This window comes from Danio aesculapii, chromosome 10 (genome assembly GCF_903798145.1).
Source record: "Danio aesculapii chromosome 10, fDanAes4.1, whole genome shotgun sequence".
Lineage (NCBI taxonomy): Eukaryota > Metazoa > Chordata > Actinopteri > Cypriniformes > Danionidae > Danio > Danio aesculapii.
In genome coordinates this window covers 4,350,308-4,367,377 of record NC_079444.1, presented here as the reverse complement: position 1 = coordinate 4,367,377, position 17,070 = coordinate 4,350,308, and the positions used below count along the sequence as shown (strand labels likewise).

Genomic DNA, 17,070 nt, shown 5'->3' with positions numbered 1-17,070 from the left:
CATACAGAGAACTACCTGGGTGAGACTGAACGTTTTTCAAATGGACTTGGATTGTAAAATACTGTGAAAAACGCTGGTCTTCTCTAAACCTGGTGCGCACTGCAGGTAGTTGTACTGCACCGTCAAGATAATGAGGATTAATATGGTTCTTTAAAACCTCTGTGGGGTTTAGATTCATTTCTTCTTCTGCAAGTGCAGGTTTTTATGCAGATGAGTGGAGTAAGTTGCAGATTATAACCATAATGTGGCTGAGATATACCAGTAAAATGAATAATGAAAGAGATGTGTCTGGGGTTTTATTATTTTGGTATTAAAAAAAAAAAAAGATTTATTAAATGGAAGAATTTCAGCTCATGCATAACAATTAAGTTTGTAAAAGAGAAGAGTTCACTTAATCCCAAATGTTAAAGCAGGTTGCTGTTTTTTTTATTTATATATATATATATATATATATATATATATATATATATATATATATATATATATATATATATATATATATATATCAGCTACTAAATACGACCTCCAAAGACTACGCCGAATAGTTCGGACTGCTGAGCGAATCACTGGTACAACCCTTCCTACTCCCCGAGAACTGTACTTATCCAGAACGAGCAGAAGGGCTGCCAAAATCACTCTGGACCCCTCACACCCAGCACACTGCCTCTTTGAACTTTTACCTTCTGGTCGACGCTACAGAGCACTGCGCACCAGAACAGCCCGACACAGAAACAGTTTCTTCCCTCAGGCAATCCATCTCATGAACACTTGATCATAATAATTGCGGAACCAACATCACTACTTGCTATACACTTTTATACACATATATACTTATTTAACAACACACTTTACATGCCAATTTGCACATAACAGCTGCTCATATAACGTTGTATATAGTAATATACCTGTACATACACTTGTCAATCTGTATATTTGCACTCACTACTTACTTCTATTTTTTTAAATATATTTATTATCTGTTTTCGTCCTGTCTCTGTAATTCTGTTGCACTGTAGAAGCTCTGTCACCAAAACAAATTCCTCGTATGTGTGAACATACCTGGCAATAAAGCTCTTTCTGATTCTGATATATATATATATATATATATATATATATATATATATATATATATATATATATATATATATATATACATATTTCAAAGGTTTTTCTAATGCATATAATCATCCACTTAAAGGTGAAGTGTGTATTGATGCTCTACAAACAGGGGAATTGAGGGTCAAGTATTCATTTTTTCAAACATTTATCTGTTGGTCGATCTCCAGATATAATTTATAGTCTAGAATTTACTCACTTTACTGGTTAGATGTTTTTTTAAGATGGCAAAGCTTACGTATGACAGTTATTTCAATAGACCTTGTTTGCAATCAAACTGTATATTTACAGACTATATGCCTTGGAACAAACTGTATAAAGTATCCAGCATTAACTATTGTATGTGTATAATTTCTTTGATTTGACATTTGGATTTTAGTTCAACTGCATCAAATTTATTTGGATCATCTTTCATTGGAATGAAACTGTGGTGAATTTAATTTATTAGAAATTATTTTGAGGTTTTGATATTGTGTTAGAAACCCACGCGAACGGAGGGTGAACATGCAAACTCCACACAGAAATGCCAACTGACCCAGCCGAGGCTCGAACCAGTGACCTTCTTGCTGTGAGGCGACAGCACTACCTACTGCTCCGCCCTATGCATATTTATATTTGTTTTATTAAAACAAGCTTAGATTTGTCCACCTGGACCATATGGGGCACAAATGTTTGGATATAACTTCGTTTTGTGATCACACTTCGTTATCATGGCTCATTTATTCTTATGCTGGAAATTAGAACTGAATTTAGAAATGGTTTTAAAACAATCCTTTGCGCTTAACAAACGAAATTAATTATGTAGGCTAATGCTGTTTCCTTATTCACAAGAGAAAGAGAAAGTAAAAAGGCTGAATGGAGGAGGCTCATTCTTTATCCTTGCGCTGCAGATGGTCTGTTTAACTGTTTTCTCACTAGTGAAGCGTTCCGTTTTTTTGTGTGTAAATAGCAAATTTACATACAAAAATTTTATGTAAATAGCAAATGCAGCATGGCGTGATGCAACTGACTCTTAAAGGGAATGGGAGATGAGACTCTAATTGGTTTATTCTCAAAACACACCCATAACTCATTAAGAGAATAAGCACAACCCTGTTAGACCATGCACCGCGGCGCAAAGCATATTTTTCCATCGTTACAATAGCAAAAGTAGATTCGGACACGCCCTAAACGCTTATATTGTTAAAATAGAGCTCTCAGTGACTTGTAAAATGAGCCTATTTTTGAAACAGTCTGCTGTTGGTGTTATATTTTAGACATCTTAAGAAAACTGTGCACTGAAGAGTGTATGTGGCTTGAATCAACCAGGACTCTTCCTAAAGCTGGCTGTCCAGCCAAACTGGGCAATCAGGGGAGAAGGGCCTTGGAAAGAGATGTGAATAAAAGAAGCAGATGGTCAAGCTCAAGAGATCACATTTGCAGATGGAGGAAACTAGCAGAAAGACAACTATCATAGCAATACTCCACTGATCAAGGCTTTATGACAGAGAAACACCAACTATCAGGTCATGTAAACATGCCAGATCGTATGATCTGGTGAAGGATAAGACAAGAAAAGAACTGGGCAAATCAGCATCAAACGAAAACTACCATTGTCACTTCCCCGGCTCGTTCCTGCTCACCCAATCAACGTTCTCCTTCAGATACCACCTCCATCCAATCCCGTGAACCTTGGCCAGACTACTAATCATTTGCAACTGTTACCCAAGGACACTATAAATACACACCTTCTTGTTTCACTCGTCCGCCGGTAGTGAAGTCAGATGGTTGTTTTCACCTTTGCTCCTTTGTCTTTTTGCCTTCTTCCATGGATTTTCCTTATGAGTAGGGCCAGACAGAATCTGCGGACGTTTTTTGCTATTTCTGCGGAGAATTTTGGTAAAAATCTGCGGATTTCTGCAGAATTATTTTGGGAGTCTCATAACTAAAACCTTAATATGTGAAATAAAAAATAATATCTTTTTTAACTTAATGTTTACAAACCAAATCCAATTAGAATGACTTTATTTGGTAAACAAAGCAAGTCTCTCATATAATATCTCTACTAAAAGACAGAAAATATTACTGTACAAACTGCACTGTACATAAATTAGATGAACATTTTCATATTAGTCAATAATATTACTGTCCTTTAATTTAAAAACGGAATAAATATAGATTTATACACATTTACTCAAGTAAATAGACAGAATTAATGATGGGCTGAAAATCTGCAGAATTCTGCGCATGCAGATTCCGTGTGGGCCTACTTTTGAGTCTTCGAGCCCTTCATACTGATCAAGGGAAGTGATTATTCTTATCAGATGTTTACTAGAAGATTTGCCAACACTCTGATGAACTGTGAGCTTGTATACTCACCAACAGATGATCTTTATCTGCTTACTGATCTTTCTCATCGATCTAGTGGAAAGCTTACACTTGTGTAGTGTTTACCAGAGGATTCACCACCAACTTAATGAACTGTGAATCTGAGCATTCACCTGCAGTGGGTAATGAGAACGAACACCTTGTGAGATCAAATGCTTACACTTGTTGTTTTACCAGAAGATTCACTACCAACTAGATGAACTGTGTATCTGTATACTCTCCCACCGTATGTACAGCGAGCAAACTTCTAGTGAGATCGAATGCTACACTACTGATACTTGTATTGCTGTGTATGAAGATCCCAACAGCGTATGCATCAACCCGTTGAATTCCCTTTGTGATTAGTGACATTGTTTTGAATAAAACTTGTGAAACGAGAACCAGCTCTGTCTTCCTTGGCTACCAGTGTGACAACCATATTGATAGCCCAAAGTTCTAACATGTTTCTAAAAAGGGTTTGCATGTTAAAAACACTTTTTTTTTGCCTCAATTAGCATGCTATTATTATAAATTAGCATGTTCCTACCATGAATTACCATCCTGTCAGCATGTTTAAGTTTTAATACCATGTTTCTAGCAATGGTGTATTGCTACAGTTTTTATACAACAAGTTACTGTGTCAAACAAGAACATTTTGTGACAGTGAAATATACAACTTTGAGCTATAATGAGCTATATAATTATTTTTTTTTTTTGGATTACATGCGAGTGTAGCAGCAGTATCCCTTTCTTAGGAGTATATTTATATCCCTACCTCTTCACACTCTGTTTCAAGTACCAGTTCATGCAATGTGTAATTGAGTGACAAAAATAGAAATTTGTAATTTTACCATACTTTGTTTTAGTACTTACTTGTTTTAATACTTTTTATTTTGTAATAATTAGCACAGTTAACATTTTTTTTTACCACTAATTAGTCGGTTTTATATTAGCAACATTTCAAAAATGTTAATCTTGACCTTTGTCTTACTGTCTTAGTCTTAAGTTTTGTTTTCCCGTTGCCATTTTTGTTAAATTTCACTATATATATATATATATATATATATATATATATATATATATATATATATATATATATCAATCACATTATTTTTCCAGGGTTACGTAAACATGATTGGCTAGCATTTGCTCTAGGGTATTAGCATGAAGCAATCTAACTTGGATCTGTTTGACGGTTTAAAGTTCACTCAAAGTTCACGTGAATCTTTGACGCTGACATAAAAATGACATTTCAAAAATTACTGTAAATAATCTGAGGGCAGTTTCATTCAGTAAGATGTGTGTAAAGCTGCCATGTATTTCAGGTCAAACCATGTGATCTGCGCAGCGCGACTAGTCGACGTCAATCAAAAAACATCACGGCAGAGCATTAAAGTCGACTAGTCGATTAGTCTTAGTCGACTAGTTGGTGCAACCTCTAATATATATATATATATATATATATATATATATATATATATATATATATATATATATACATACATACAGTTGAAGTGAGAATTATTAGCCCCCGTTTATTTTTCTCCCAATTTCTGATTAATGGAGAGATTTATTTAAACACATTTCTAAACATAATTGTTTTAATAACTCATTTCTAATAACTGATTTATTTTATCTTTGTCATGATGACAGTAAATAATATTTGATTAGATATTTTTTCAAGACACTTCTATACAGCTCAAAGTGACATTTAAAGATTTAACTAGGTTAATTAGGTTAACTAGGCAGGTTAGGGTAATTAGGCAAGTTATTGTATAACGATGGTTTGTTCTATAGACTATCAAGAAAAAATATAGCTTAAAGGGGCTAATAATTTTGACCTTAAAATCTTTTTTAAAAATTTAAAACTGCTTTTATTCTAGCCGAAATAAAACAAATAAGACTTTTCCCAGAAGAAAAAATATTATCAGACATACTATATATAATAAGAAAACACAATAATATCCCTGAAACAAACAGTGAAAATAAAAAAGCCCTAATCTTAAGTCTATGCATTTTAACATTCTTCCAGAACATCACAGATCTTTGCAAATTCTTTTTTGAAATATTCAAATCTGCATTTTATTTTCTTTACGATCAAGAGTTGAGTACGTTAACCTTTCATAAATGCCTTGGCTACCTAGTGTTGCTGTCATGCTCTGCACAGATATGTTTTTAGCTCTTTAATCAGGTTTTTATCAGGTGCTTTCCTTATCTTACAAACAAGTGACTTAAAGACAGCAATGCAGCATAGGCGTTGAATAATAATGATATAGATGAACTGTCAGGGAAAAAGAAAATCTGTTCAAAATAGTGACTATATATCATTAAAACTAAACATAGGATTTTCACAAAAGCTTTAATCTTAGGGGTTGAATAATTTGGATTGCAGCTGCATTGTTTCTATAGACACAGTCAAAAAGCTTTGAATGAGTAAATAATTTTTAATTTGATTGTCATTTTCAATGCTTTGTAGGATTGTAGATATTTTCCTCATTAAATCCCCCTATTGTACATCCTTTAACCTTTGCCTGTTTTTCACATACTAGTTGGCTTCAACGATTGCAATGTTGTGATTCTCCATCTTAAAATGTTTAATGTTTGAAAAATGTTTTTTTTAATTATTTATTTATATGGATAAAAGTACTTTCTGAACCAGAGCTAATGCTTTGTATAACTGATGTATTTTCATAATGTAGAAGAAAGCAGGGGTTAAGACTGCATGGCTGAAATCTACCCATGCACATATCGCATTGAAAATCATTTAACTCTGTTGGACTTTGTCTGTTTCTAACATTTTTGACCTTCGCCCATACTTGCAAAACACTTAAATGTTTCGGTTTCCCAGAAACACTGTATTTCTAATAAACTATATTCATTATTAATAAGATTACTTTTATTATTTTCTTTATTTTTATTATCTTTATCTTTATGTTGATATTCATTTATAAAACTCTAAAAATATTAATTCAAATTGCATCAACATATAGTTATGGATAAAATAAGTAAGTCTGAAAGTGAAACTAAAACAGCCTATATATATAAGCGAGAGCCCATAGACAGGGCTGCAAACTGACTAAGAAACAAACTAGCAAATAAATTCTTAGGAAAAACTACAAAGAATGGGAGGAAAGGCAGCAAAACCATCCCAGGGTGAGATGAGCATTTTTTTGTGTGTGTCATATTACAATATTAATTTAATTTTAAACATATCAAAACACACTGGCCATACTTTTCATTAACTGGAAAGAAATATGTTTGATTTAATCTTAAATTCAGATGTTGTTATATATACTTATTTTTCAATATAGAATTGGAAAAAGAATGGAGAAACTTTGACTGGGGGTAAGTTTATCATACATTTTCTGCCTATGGTATTTGTGTTCATATTAATACACATTTTGTATTTTTTTTTTTTTTTTAATCTTTTGCATACTTAAGGGATAGTTAACCTGAAATACACAACAATGTGTTGACCCTTGTTGTCTATGGAGGCTCAGTAAGTACTCTGATATCATCAAAAATACCTTAATTTGTTTTCTCAAGATGAATGATGGTCCTATGTGTTTGGAATGTTATTGTCATTACACATGTATAAGTACAAGGCAACAAAATGCAGTTTAGGTCTAACCAGCAGTGCATTAGCAGCAAGTGCAGGCTACAGGTATAAGTTATTAAGTGCAGTTATAGAAAAACTATGGTGATATTTACAGATGGATGTACTATGAACATTATATACAGGTTGTATTAGCTATGAACAGAGATTTACAATAAATGTAAATATGTACAGGATGCTATTAATAATCAGAAGTGTGCAGATAGATAAACAATTACAAATGTATATGTGCAGTGGGTGTGTACATAATTACAAATGTCCATGTGCAGTGGGTATGTACAGTTCAAATAAGTGAATCAGTGCAATGTAGTGCAATGAATATGTGCAAATTTAAATGTGCAAACAGTGCAGTGATTGTGAGGAGTATAAGTTAGAGGAGTGTAGGGGGTGTTTTCGGGGGGGAAAAGAGTCAGTGAGGGGCAGAGTTCAAAAGGGAGACAGCTCTGGGGAAAAAGCTGTTCCTCAGTCTGCTGGAAGGCAGGAGAGAAAACAGTCTGTGAGCAGGGTGAGAGGTGTCCTTAAGAATACTGCGTGCTCGGCGCTGACAGTGTCTCTTCCGGATGTCCTCTCTGGCTGGCAGTGTGGTCCCTGTGATGCGTTGGGCAGTTTTCACCACCCGCTGCAGTGCCTTACGCTCAGCAACAGAACTGTGACGCAGTTGGTCAGGATGCTTTCTATTGTGTAGCGGTAGAAGTTCACCAAGACCGCTGATGAAAGTTGGTTCTTCTTAAGTTCCCTTGCCTTAAAATAATTTTAATTTCTGGGTGAATTATCTCTTTAAAAGCACACTAAGAATTGGGATGGTATCTTTTCAAAAGGTAAACACATTTGTACCAAAATTTAAGAGGTACTTTTTGGACCATTCAGGTATTAATACACTGTAAAACCCAACAGTCAGCTTTATCAAATAAAATGAGTGTCATTAACTCAAAATTTACTGAAAGTTATTTTTACTCATTTGAATTCATTGTTGAAGGTAATGTGTAAACTTCATTACTTAAATGGAGCAAGTTCACAGTACTCATATAGATTAGTTTAACTCAATCCGTTTGAGGAAACTGATTGCTACAAACCAGTTGCCTCGACTTATTGGGTTTAACAGTACTCAATTGGTTTGAGTTCTCTTCATTTATTAGGTTTTACTGTGCTCAAATTGCTTCATTTACTCAAATGGATTAAGTTCATAGTACTCAGGATTAGTCTTTGAACTTAAATGGTCTGTTGCACTCGGTTTCCTCAAATGGTTTGAGTTAACTTTAGATAACTTTTTGGGTTTTACAGTTTCTGTACTTTTAGTATGGACTGGTACTGCCCCAGTGAGTGATAGTGTACCTTTATTTCTGGGATTGTACCATTTTTTTTTAATTAAAAAGGACATAGCCACATGATGTAAATAAGGGAAACGAATACCGAATATGACAATATATCTACACCATATATTAAATGCATCACTTTATCAAAAACAGAAACCATTTATTTAAGCTTCAGATTAGCAGAACATGCCCTTGTCTCATAGAAATACCATGATAAGTTTTTTGAAAATATTATAGGTAACACTAAAATAACAGTAAATGAATAATGATGCACTAATAAATAAATTAAACTTTATTATGAACTAATGATGTGCAGGTGCTAATCAGGAACTGACTTTAATTACAACCAGTCATATGAGTTCATGTGTGAATAATGGCTACCTTAATTACTTGTTAATTCATGTTTGTTTATGTAACCTCCCGTGAACTCCCATGTTTAAACTGTTTGTTTTGATATGAACAGAACACTTTTTATATTGCTTTCAATGCAAACGCACAAGACAAACAGTTTAAACATGGGAGTTCATGGGAGGTTACATTAACAAACATGAACTCCCATGTTTAAACTGTTTGTTTTGATGTGAACAGAACACTTTTTATATTGCTTTCAATGCAAACACGCACAAGACAAACGTGCATAACTGTTTAATGTTTAACGTTAATCCAACCCAGGCTCATTCTGAAAACGTAGTCCCGAGGACGTTTCTGGAGACCGCGAAATACGTCCCGGGAGGTACGTATTTTTGCAGTTTTTGGTTTTTGCGAATATGCGGGAGGCCGCTGTGTGCGCCTTTTTGGCTTCTCAGACGTCTCCCGCGAGTGCCGTTCGCACCCACGCTGTTCTCGCGTGAACCCACCAGAGGCCGCTGTCAAACGAACATCTGTCTGTCCGACTGGCTGAATGATTGACTGGGCGACCGGCCAATCGGCCTGCCGACCCACCCTCCTCCTTCCCTGAACCCAACCAATTTTACCGATTGACCCGCCCGCCCTAAACCCAACCAACGATTTACAAAAGCCGTCCAGAAAAAGAAAAGCCCTCGTCCGATTTTTTATTTTTTTTTTACCACATTTTCGGATTTTACCACACTCTCACCCTGTTGTGAACCTCTTCGCTTTATTTCTTGGATTCTGTTTTAGTCTTACCTGATTTCTGAAAGCGTTCGTCCCCAGACTCGAACCCGGTCGTCGTCGTCATGGTCAGCTCCTCTCTGCGTCTCAAGTCAACGTACAGGACGAGCTAACCGGACAAACTGGTCGCAGCGGGAAAGTTCTCCACATGAAGGTAAGCGGTCAGTCGGCAAGCTCTAAAAGGAACGGCGTCATACCGCCCCGCAGCGTTCGCTTAAAAAAATGAAATGCAGCCATACGTACCTCCGGCTACATTATTCGCGGTCTCCAGAAACGTCCTCGGGACTACGTTTATAGAATGAGCCTGGGTTGGTTTAAACACAGGAGTTACCTGAGTAACCTGAGTAGTTAATAATTAGTTAATGATAATGTATCCCTCCAAGTAAAGTGATGAAATAATGATTAGCAGATCATGAGTTCATGTTAGTTATATTTAGCTAAAACTAAAGTGTTATTTAATACATTATGTGGTTATTTAACACAACAATTAACAAACATGTGAACTAATGTGGCTCATGTTATAGTTAGCATCAGTCTTGATTAGCGCATGCCTTAACTCATCATTTGCTGATAATGAAGTTACATATAATGTACATATTAGTACAACATTAATCATGTACTGTTGTTTTATGCACTTCAAGTATTCATGTTTCTTGTTCAGACAGAAAGAAGAGCTGAAGAAGCGTCTAGAAAAGTTCTCTGTGAGTCATCCGAATGTAAAGTGCATCAAGATCCTGGTAGCTGGACAAATCGGTGCAGGGAAGTCCAGCTTTATTAATTCTGTCAACAGTACCTTCCAAGGACGAATCACAAGTGCAGCAGTGGTTGACTCGAGTGGTGTCTGCAGTCACAGTTTTACACAACAAGTATGCATTTATTTATAATTATTGCACAACAAACATCTAATGTAACAACAACCTAATGTATGTACAGTAAGGTTACAATATAGCTTCTGAGATTTATATCAATGTTTCCCCTACTTTTTATTTATCAGCTAAAAGCACACCAAGTCAGAAGTGTGAAAGGTGATCTGCCTTTTTACTTGACTGACATCATGGGTTTAGAACCTGAAGCATTGGCTGGGAGTCAGCCGGAGGATGTCATCAAAACAATATATGGACATGTGAAGGATGAATACAAAGTAATTAAATCACATTCATTTAAAAACTAAATTTATTTTCACAATGATTTATATTTTTGCTATATTTGACAAACCATTTAATGTATTTTGTTTCTATTTTGAATCTTAGTTCAAACCAGAGGACCCAATCAATGACAAGAGTCAAGATTACATCAGTGACCCTTCACTCTCTGATAAGGCTTTCTGCATGGTTTATGTTGTGGCTGCGGATACAGTCCAATACATGAATGAACAATTGAATGAAAAACTGAAAATAATCCGTCATCGTATCAGAGATAGCAGTAAGATTTTTAGATAACATGATGTTAATAATGTTGGAAAAAAGTATTAAGGAGGCTGCATTAATATTTTCTTTTTTTTATTAGGGACCTAGTTATGTTATTCTAATAAAGAAGAGTTTACAATTAGGTGTTTCTTAATTCTGGTCCTGTAAATGGCATCAGAAAATTCACACACAAAGAGTGCAAAACAGGTGCTCATGAGTAACTGTATAACTACTAGTAACTGTATAAACCCACAATGGTAAATGGGACACCATGTGGCATTGTGAACTTAACAGACACATGCCATGTGGCCATTGTAAATTCACAAGCATCCAAGTGCATATTAAGTGTGTAGTTTTGAACAGGGCCTTCTTTTCTTCTGTGGAACTCATTTGAATAGTCTAAATTGTAGTTCCCCTTCATGGGAACTTTGATTTATGTCTGAAAGACACTTTGGGAGGACACTAGCCAACCAATCACTCTGAAGAGTAAGAAAACGGGCCAATGAATGCCAATGAGTTGGCAGAGCCCGGCTCTACAGGTGCCAGAGATTAATCATTACAGATATCTGTAGAGCTGCGGGCTGGGCAACACCTAATCTTCAAGTGGAGCAGGTTAAAACTGCGGTCACACTGGGCTTTTCCTCCCATAGACTTCCATTCATACGCACGCGAATGTGTCAGACTACAGGGTCATGCGTTAAGTTTCGCAGTTCGCTGTAGTGCAAAGTTCAAGCTTGGTGAACTCTGACCTGCGAAATCGCATCACTTGAATGCGTGAGACCAACCGAGGATCAAAACATGACCTCTCTGGCCAGAAATTTAAAACATGAAGCAATCGCGGGCTTTTTTAAATGTCTAATCATCTTGTTTAATCCCGCCCCTTTTCGCAGCGCCATACGACAGAATTTCGCACACACAAAGCCCAGTGCGACCGCAGCCTTACTCCCGACTACGGGGTAACCCTGGCCAATCAGGAGGAAACTAAGCTCTGTGTCACAAAACGCTTGCTGCGCCATGCTCTCTAACCCGGAGATATGTGCACTTATGCTCCCATGTAATGGTAATTAAAGGGCCTAGGGGGCATTGGAAGGCCGTGATAGGCTTAGCTGCTGTGACGTTTTCCATACACTCTTCCAAAGTGTCTTCCAGACACATGTCGCATTTCCCATGAAGGGGAACGTACGTAACCCTCGTTCCCTGAATACGGAATGGATATGTGTCTCCGATGCCACAGCAGCTGAGTCTCCAGCTGTTAACTGAGTGTTTGGCTCTTCAGCAGGCAAAAAATTTAAGGCTCGCTCTGCATGTGCCAGCTATATACTCTGTTAATGATTAATCACTGGCACCTGCAGAGTCAAGCTCTGCCAACTCATTTGCATTCATTGATCCATTTTTTTTACTCTTCAGAGTGATTGGTCCTCCCAGAGTGTCTTCCAGACACACGTCTCTGTTCCCTATTCAGAGAACGAGGGTTACATTCGTAACTGAGACATTTGAAATAATACGTTTATTATTATTATTATTAAGATTTTTAAAGAAAAAAAATAAGGTTTGATAAATTTACAGTGGGAAATTTTCACAATATCTTCATGGAACGTGATATTTACTTAATATCCTAATGATTGTTGGTATAAAAAAATCTATGTTTTTCTAAATTATTTATAGAATAATTTATCATTTTGACCCATACAATGATTTTTTTTGGCTATTGCTAAAAATATATATGTGCAACAAAGGGATTTTTTGTTGTCGTTTATTTGTTTCAGCGTCACATATGTGAATAGACTGAACTTTCATCCATTTTGGTAACAGCAGAGTTTGTGTAACATGAATAGGATTAGATGGATTGTATGGTCTCTTGTTGTGATTTCCATAGGTCCTGTGCAATTTTTATAGCAGTCACACCTCATGAGCTATTTTTCAGATGAGTGAGAGAAAGAGATCGCACTTTTACTGGGTTTGGTAAAAAGGGGTCTTTTCCTTGACCTCTGATAGATACCTCCCAGTTGTCATAACATTCTAAACAGTTGGCAGTTGATCATCTTTTATTCAAGGGTCGTGCATTTTACCTCGTGCGGAATCCAATGTCATGTTATTTGTCATGGGTCAAAATGCATAGCCAAATCAAGTCTTGTGCAAAAACAGCATTTGCAGACCACTAATCTTGAATCTGTGCAATCGTTTTAGGGATCCCTCAAGTGATTATCATGACTAAAGTGGATGAAGTATGTCCACTGGTGAAAGAAGACATAAGGAAGATATACATCAGCAAGAAGATCAAAGAGAAGGTAAAGCATTCAAGCTGTAGAGTATGGTAATATCAATGGTATATTTTATGAGTTTGATTTCCAGGAGGGGAAAAACACTTTCAATGCAATGCAATACAAATATTTAAAATGCAATTCAGCATTTTATTACTAGAATACAATTTCCATTTTAAAGTCCCTAAGAAAAAAGTGGTTTTGAGGCCTGTAGTATGATAATGTCACAATGTTAGTGAATTTAAAGGGAACATAGTTTACCTCTTTTTTATGATGTAATATTAATATTGTGGTTCTTCTGAGTGTGCCAGTTTAGGTTCAGTTTAAAACACAATTCAGATTTTTATTATAATGTGTTAAAAAGTGTCATGTTGGGGGCGTGTCCACAGTTTGCTGATTTAGGGGTGTGTTGCTTCACATGTAAATTAGTTTCGGCTTCCCGCCAATGTAACAAGGGGGCGGGGTCATGAGCTCACCCGCTCTGCGTTTGCAACAGTCTGACAGGCAGACGGAGAAGGAGAGAGAGGATCACCATTCAGTCGTACATGTACGACTCTGACACAGACCAAGCAGAGAGTAGAAAATCATTTGTGTCTTTGTACAGTTTTACAGCCAACTGTGTGCTAGTTTCAAGTGCCGAGCTTGTACACAGAAACTAATAACCACGCACACTGAATTAACTTTGACTGAGGCACCGGATGCGCCGCTTGAAGCCGCGACACGACACACCAGACACTCTCTGTAGCGCGGCAGAAACATGAAGTTCTCGAATCGTCGCGCCACGCATTTTTGAATTCTAAACATAGGTTTCTGCAGCGGTCCGCGGCACCCAGCCGTCGACTTGAGTGTACCCTGATAGAAACCGATGTTTAGAATTCTAAAACGCATGCTAGTTAAGATCACAGGGAGCTTCTGGGATCGTGAGAAATGCAAACGGCTGAAGTATAAGGTAGACTCAATGAGAAGTACACATGTTTGCAAACCTACCTAAAGATACAACCAATAATTCCGATTAGAGCGATAATGTGGAGAATATTGCTCTTGTGTTGAGCCCAATGAGCCTTGCATCTAAAAATAGAGCTAGGGTGTTCCTTTAGTGATATCGCTTCGACTCACGCTGAAAATGGCGGACGTGAATCAACAAACTGAGGATATGATGACGCGCCTGTCAATCAATATTGGTGGGCGGGGGGACCGCTCTCCTACATCAGGTAGCGGTCGATTTGAAAACAGCTCCAATTGGTCCACCGTTTTTTATGTTGTTAAATTGAAAAAAAAAAAGCACTGGGTGTGCTTATATCACCCCGATATGACAGTCTATACACCATACATGCACATATGTCAGTCTAAACAGCTTGAAAAGTAGATTGTTTTACCATAGGTGCCCTTTAAATGCTTTGTAGACTGTGGGGAAAAAAATTAAATCAGCACAAATACATGAATGGGTATTTCAAAATAAAATACTAAATTCTGTCTGGTACAATAAATAATATATCAAAAAATGTTAACTGTAACTATTTTAAAATTCATATTACTGCTGTTATTTTTGCTGTCTGAATAAAACCTTTTGAAACAGTCTGCTTTTGGATTGTCTTAAAATAAGTACTTGTTCAAACATTTTACATTTTCTTATTTTACTATTTTCTCTCTAGATGCAGTTGTGCAGTGATAACATTGGGGTTCCCATGTGTTCCATCTTCCCAGTCAAGAACTACTGCGATGAGATCAACACAGATGATAATGTCGATGTTCTCATTTTAAAAGCATTTGATCAAATTGTAAACCTTGCTAATGATAGACTGAGAGAATCTGCTTCTAAATGATGAAAAGTGTGTGTGGAGAGAATATTATTAGTTTGGCTCAGCTGTGATAACAAATCATTACACTTTTTAACTACATACAGTTGAAGTCAGAATTACCCCCCCCCCACCTTTGATTTTTTTTATTTATTTTTTATATATATATATATTTCCCAAATGATGTTTAACAGAGCAAGGAAATTTCCACAGTATGTCTGATAATATTTTTTGCTTTATTTTGGCTAGAATAAAAGTAGCTAAAAAACATTTTAAGGTAAAAATTAGCCCCTTTAAGCTATATTTTTTTCAGATTCAGACTGTTATACAATAACTTGCCTAATTACCTTAACCTGCCTAGTTAACCTAATTAACCTAGTTAAGCCTTTAAATGTCACTTTAAGCTGTATAAAAGTATCTTGAAAAATATCTAGTCTAAATATTATTTACTGTTATTAAAGATAAAATCTTTAATCTTAAAGATAAAATAATAATTTAATAGAAATGAGTTATTAAAAATATTATGCCAAGAAATGTGTTGAAAAAAACCTTCTCTCCATCAAGCAGAAATTGGGGGAAAAAATAAACAGGGGGGCTAATAATTCCGACTTCAACTTATTGACTTTAACTTTATTTTTGGAAAGAGGACATGACTTAAAATAAATTCCTTTATGTCAAATGAAAAGTGCTGTGATTTTCCTTTATTTATTTTAACAAAATACCCAAAGCCTTCCAGACATTGTCACGTTCATATGTACATACACAATATGCATAAAGATATCATGAAACAGGAGTTAGTGGTATATGTTCTTCCTTATCACACCACTGCCACCAAATGTGATGCAATAGATCCTCATTGATCTACTGCAGGATGTTACCTCTGGAATCATGTCAGAGATGAATTGACACAAAGATGGAAATAAAGAGGTAAATTTTATCCACAGTGCACTATAAAATGTGTCCAGTGGCAAAAAACACTGACCTGTCTGGGTCAATTGATGATCTTATGTTACCTCATGACCCACTTGCCTCACACCTTTCAATCTCAACCTTTAAGTTTCAAGCTCAATCTTTAACCTTCCTCAAGTCAGACTATAGATGCAGGGGTGCTCTGAGTAGACCAGTTCCATTTTTCCCCCACAGTGAACAACAAATGCATAAGTGGTACACGGTCACAGTGCTACCCACTGCGCCACCATATACACAGAAAAGCATCGATGGAGGCGATGGAGCTGGAAGCAGTGGGGTCCCAGATTCGCTCCCTCGAGGTGAAGCCCTGCTCATTGTGCCTCATGCTACGGCCGCCTCATCTGAGGTAAGTGGACGATACAACCACAACACTCCCTCTACCTCAACCTACCTGTTTCTCTGTCCTGGCCCAGCGCACCGAGGACGCGGTTCGCCCAGGCGTCATTCAAACTGCCAGCTGCCACTGACCCTGGGTGCAGCCGCGTAAGGTGCTCACCAGGTCCCGGGGCAGAACGTCTCCTCCTCCCGTGTTCCAGATCTCCACGGAGAACCGCTTCGCCCGTCTCCGCGAGACGGGTCGCGATGTGGCCATCATCGGGGACTTCATAGTTCGCCACGTCCGCGCCACCTCCTCCAAAGGTAACAAAGTACGCATTTTCTGCTTCCCTGGTGCCCGCTTTAAGAATATTTCTACACAGATACCTACTATCCTGAGAGCTTTCAAGAGCCCCGGTGCTGTCGTCCTCCACGTAGGGACAAACGACATCGGGCTCCGGCAGACGAAGATCCTGAAGAAGGACTTCAGGAGCCTGATCGAGACGGTTCGACGCACCTTGCTCGCCATGCAGATCATCATTTCTGGACCGCTTCCTACCTACCGCAGAGGAAATGAAAGGTTCAGTAGACTTTTTGCTCTGAATGAATGGCTATTAACATGGTGTGAAGAACAGAAATTGCTCTTTGCCAATAACTGGAATCTTTTCTCTGAGCGTCCTAGGCTTTTCCGTTCTGACGGCCTGCACCCCAGTCGAGCTGGAGCTGAACTTCTGTCGGACAACATCTCTAGATGAACCTAAAGCTCTTATCATAAATGAAATAATAACAGATAACAATCTT

General features: G+C 37.0%; 1 protein-coding gene across 2 annotated transcripts; it reads left to right on the top strand.

Annotated features, from left to right (window-relative positions):
- The first annotated feature begins 6,508 nt into the window (after positions 1–6,508).
- LOC130236054 (interferon-induced protein 44-like) lies at positions 6,509–15,109 on the top strand. Of its 2 annotated transcripts, none has more exons than XM_056466621.1 (7): positions 6,509–6,615; positions 6,774–6,807; positions 10,184–10,388; positions 10,517–10,663; positions 10,773–10,944; positions 13,116–13,216; positions 14,842–15,109. In XM_056466621.1, exons 1-7 carry the CDS (start codon positions 6,585–6,587, stop codon positions 15,010–15,012), a joined length of 861 nt encoding a protein of 286 aa, XP_056322596.1. In that variant the 5' UTR covers positions 6,509–6,584; the 3' UTR covers positions 15,013–15,109. The 2 variants fall into 2 exon arrangements, with proteins under 2 accessions (XP_056322596.1, XP_056322597.1); XM_056466622.1 differs by lacking the exon at positions 6,509–6,615 and adding an exon at positions 6,904–6,961.
- The last annotated feature ends 1,961 nt before the right edge of the window (positions 15,110–17,070 follow it).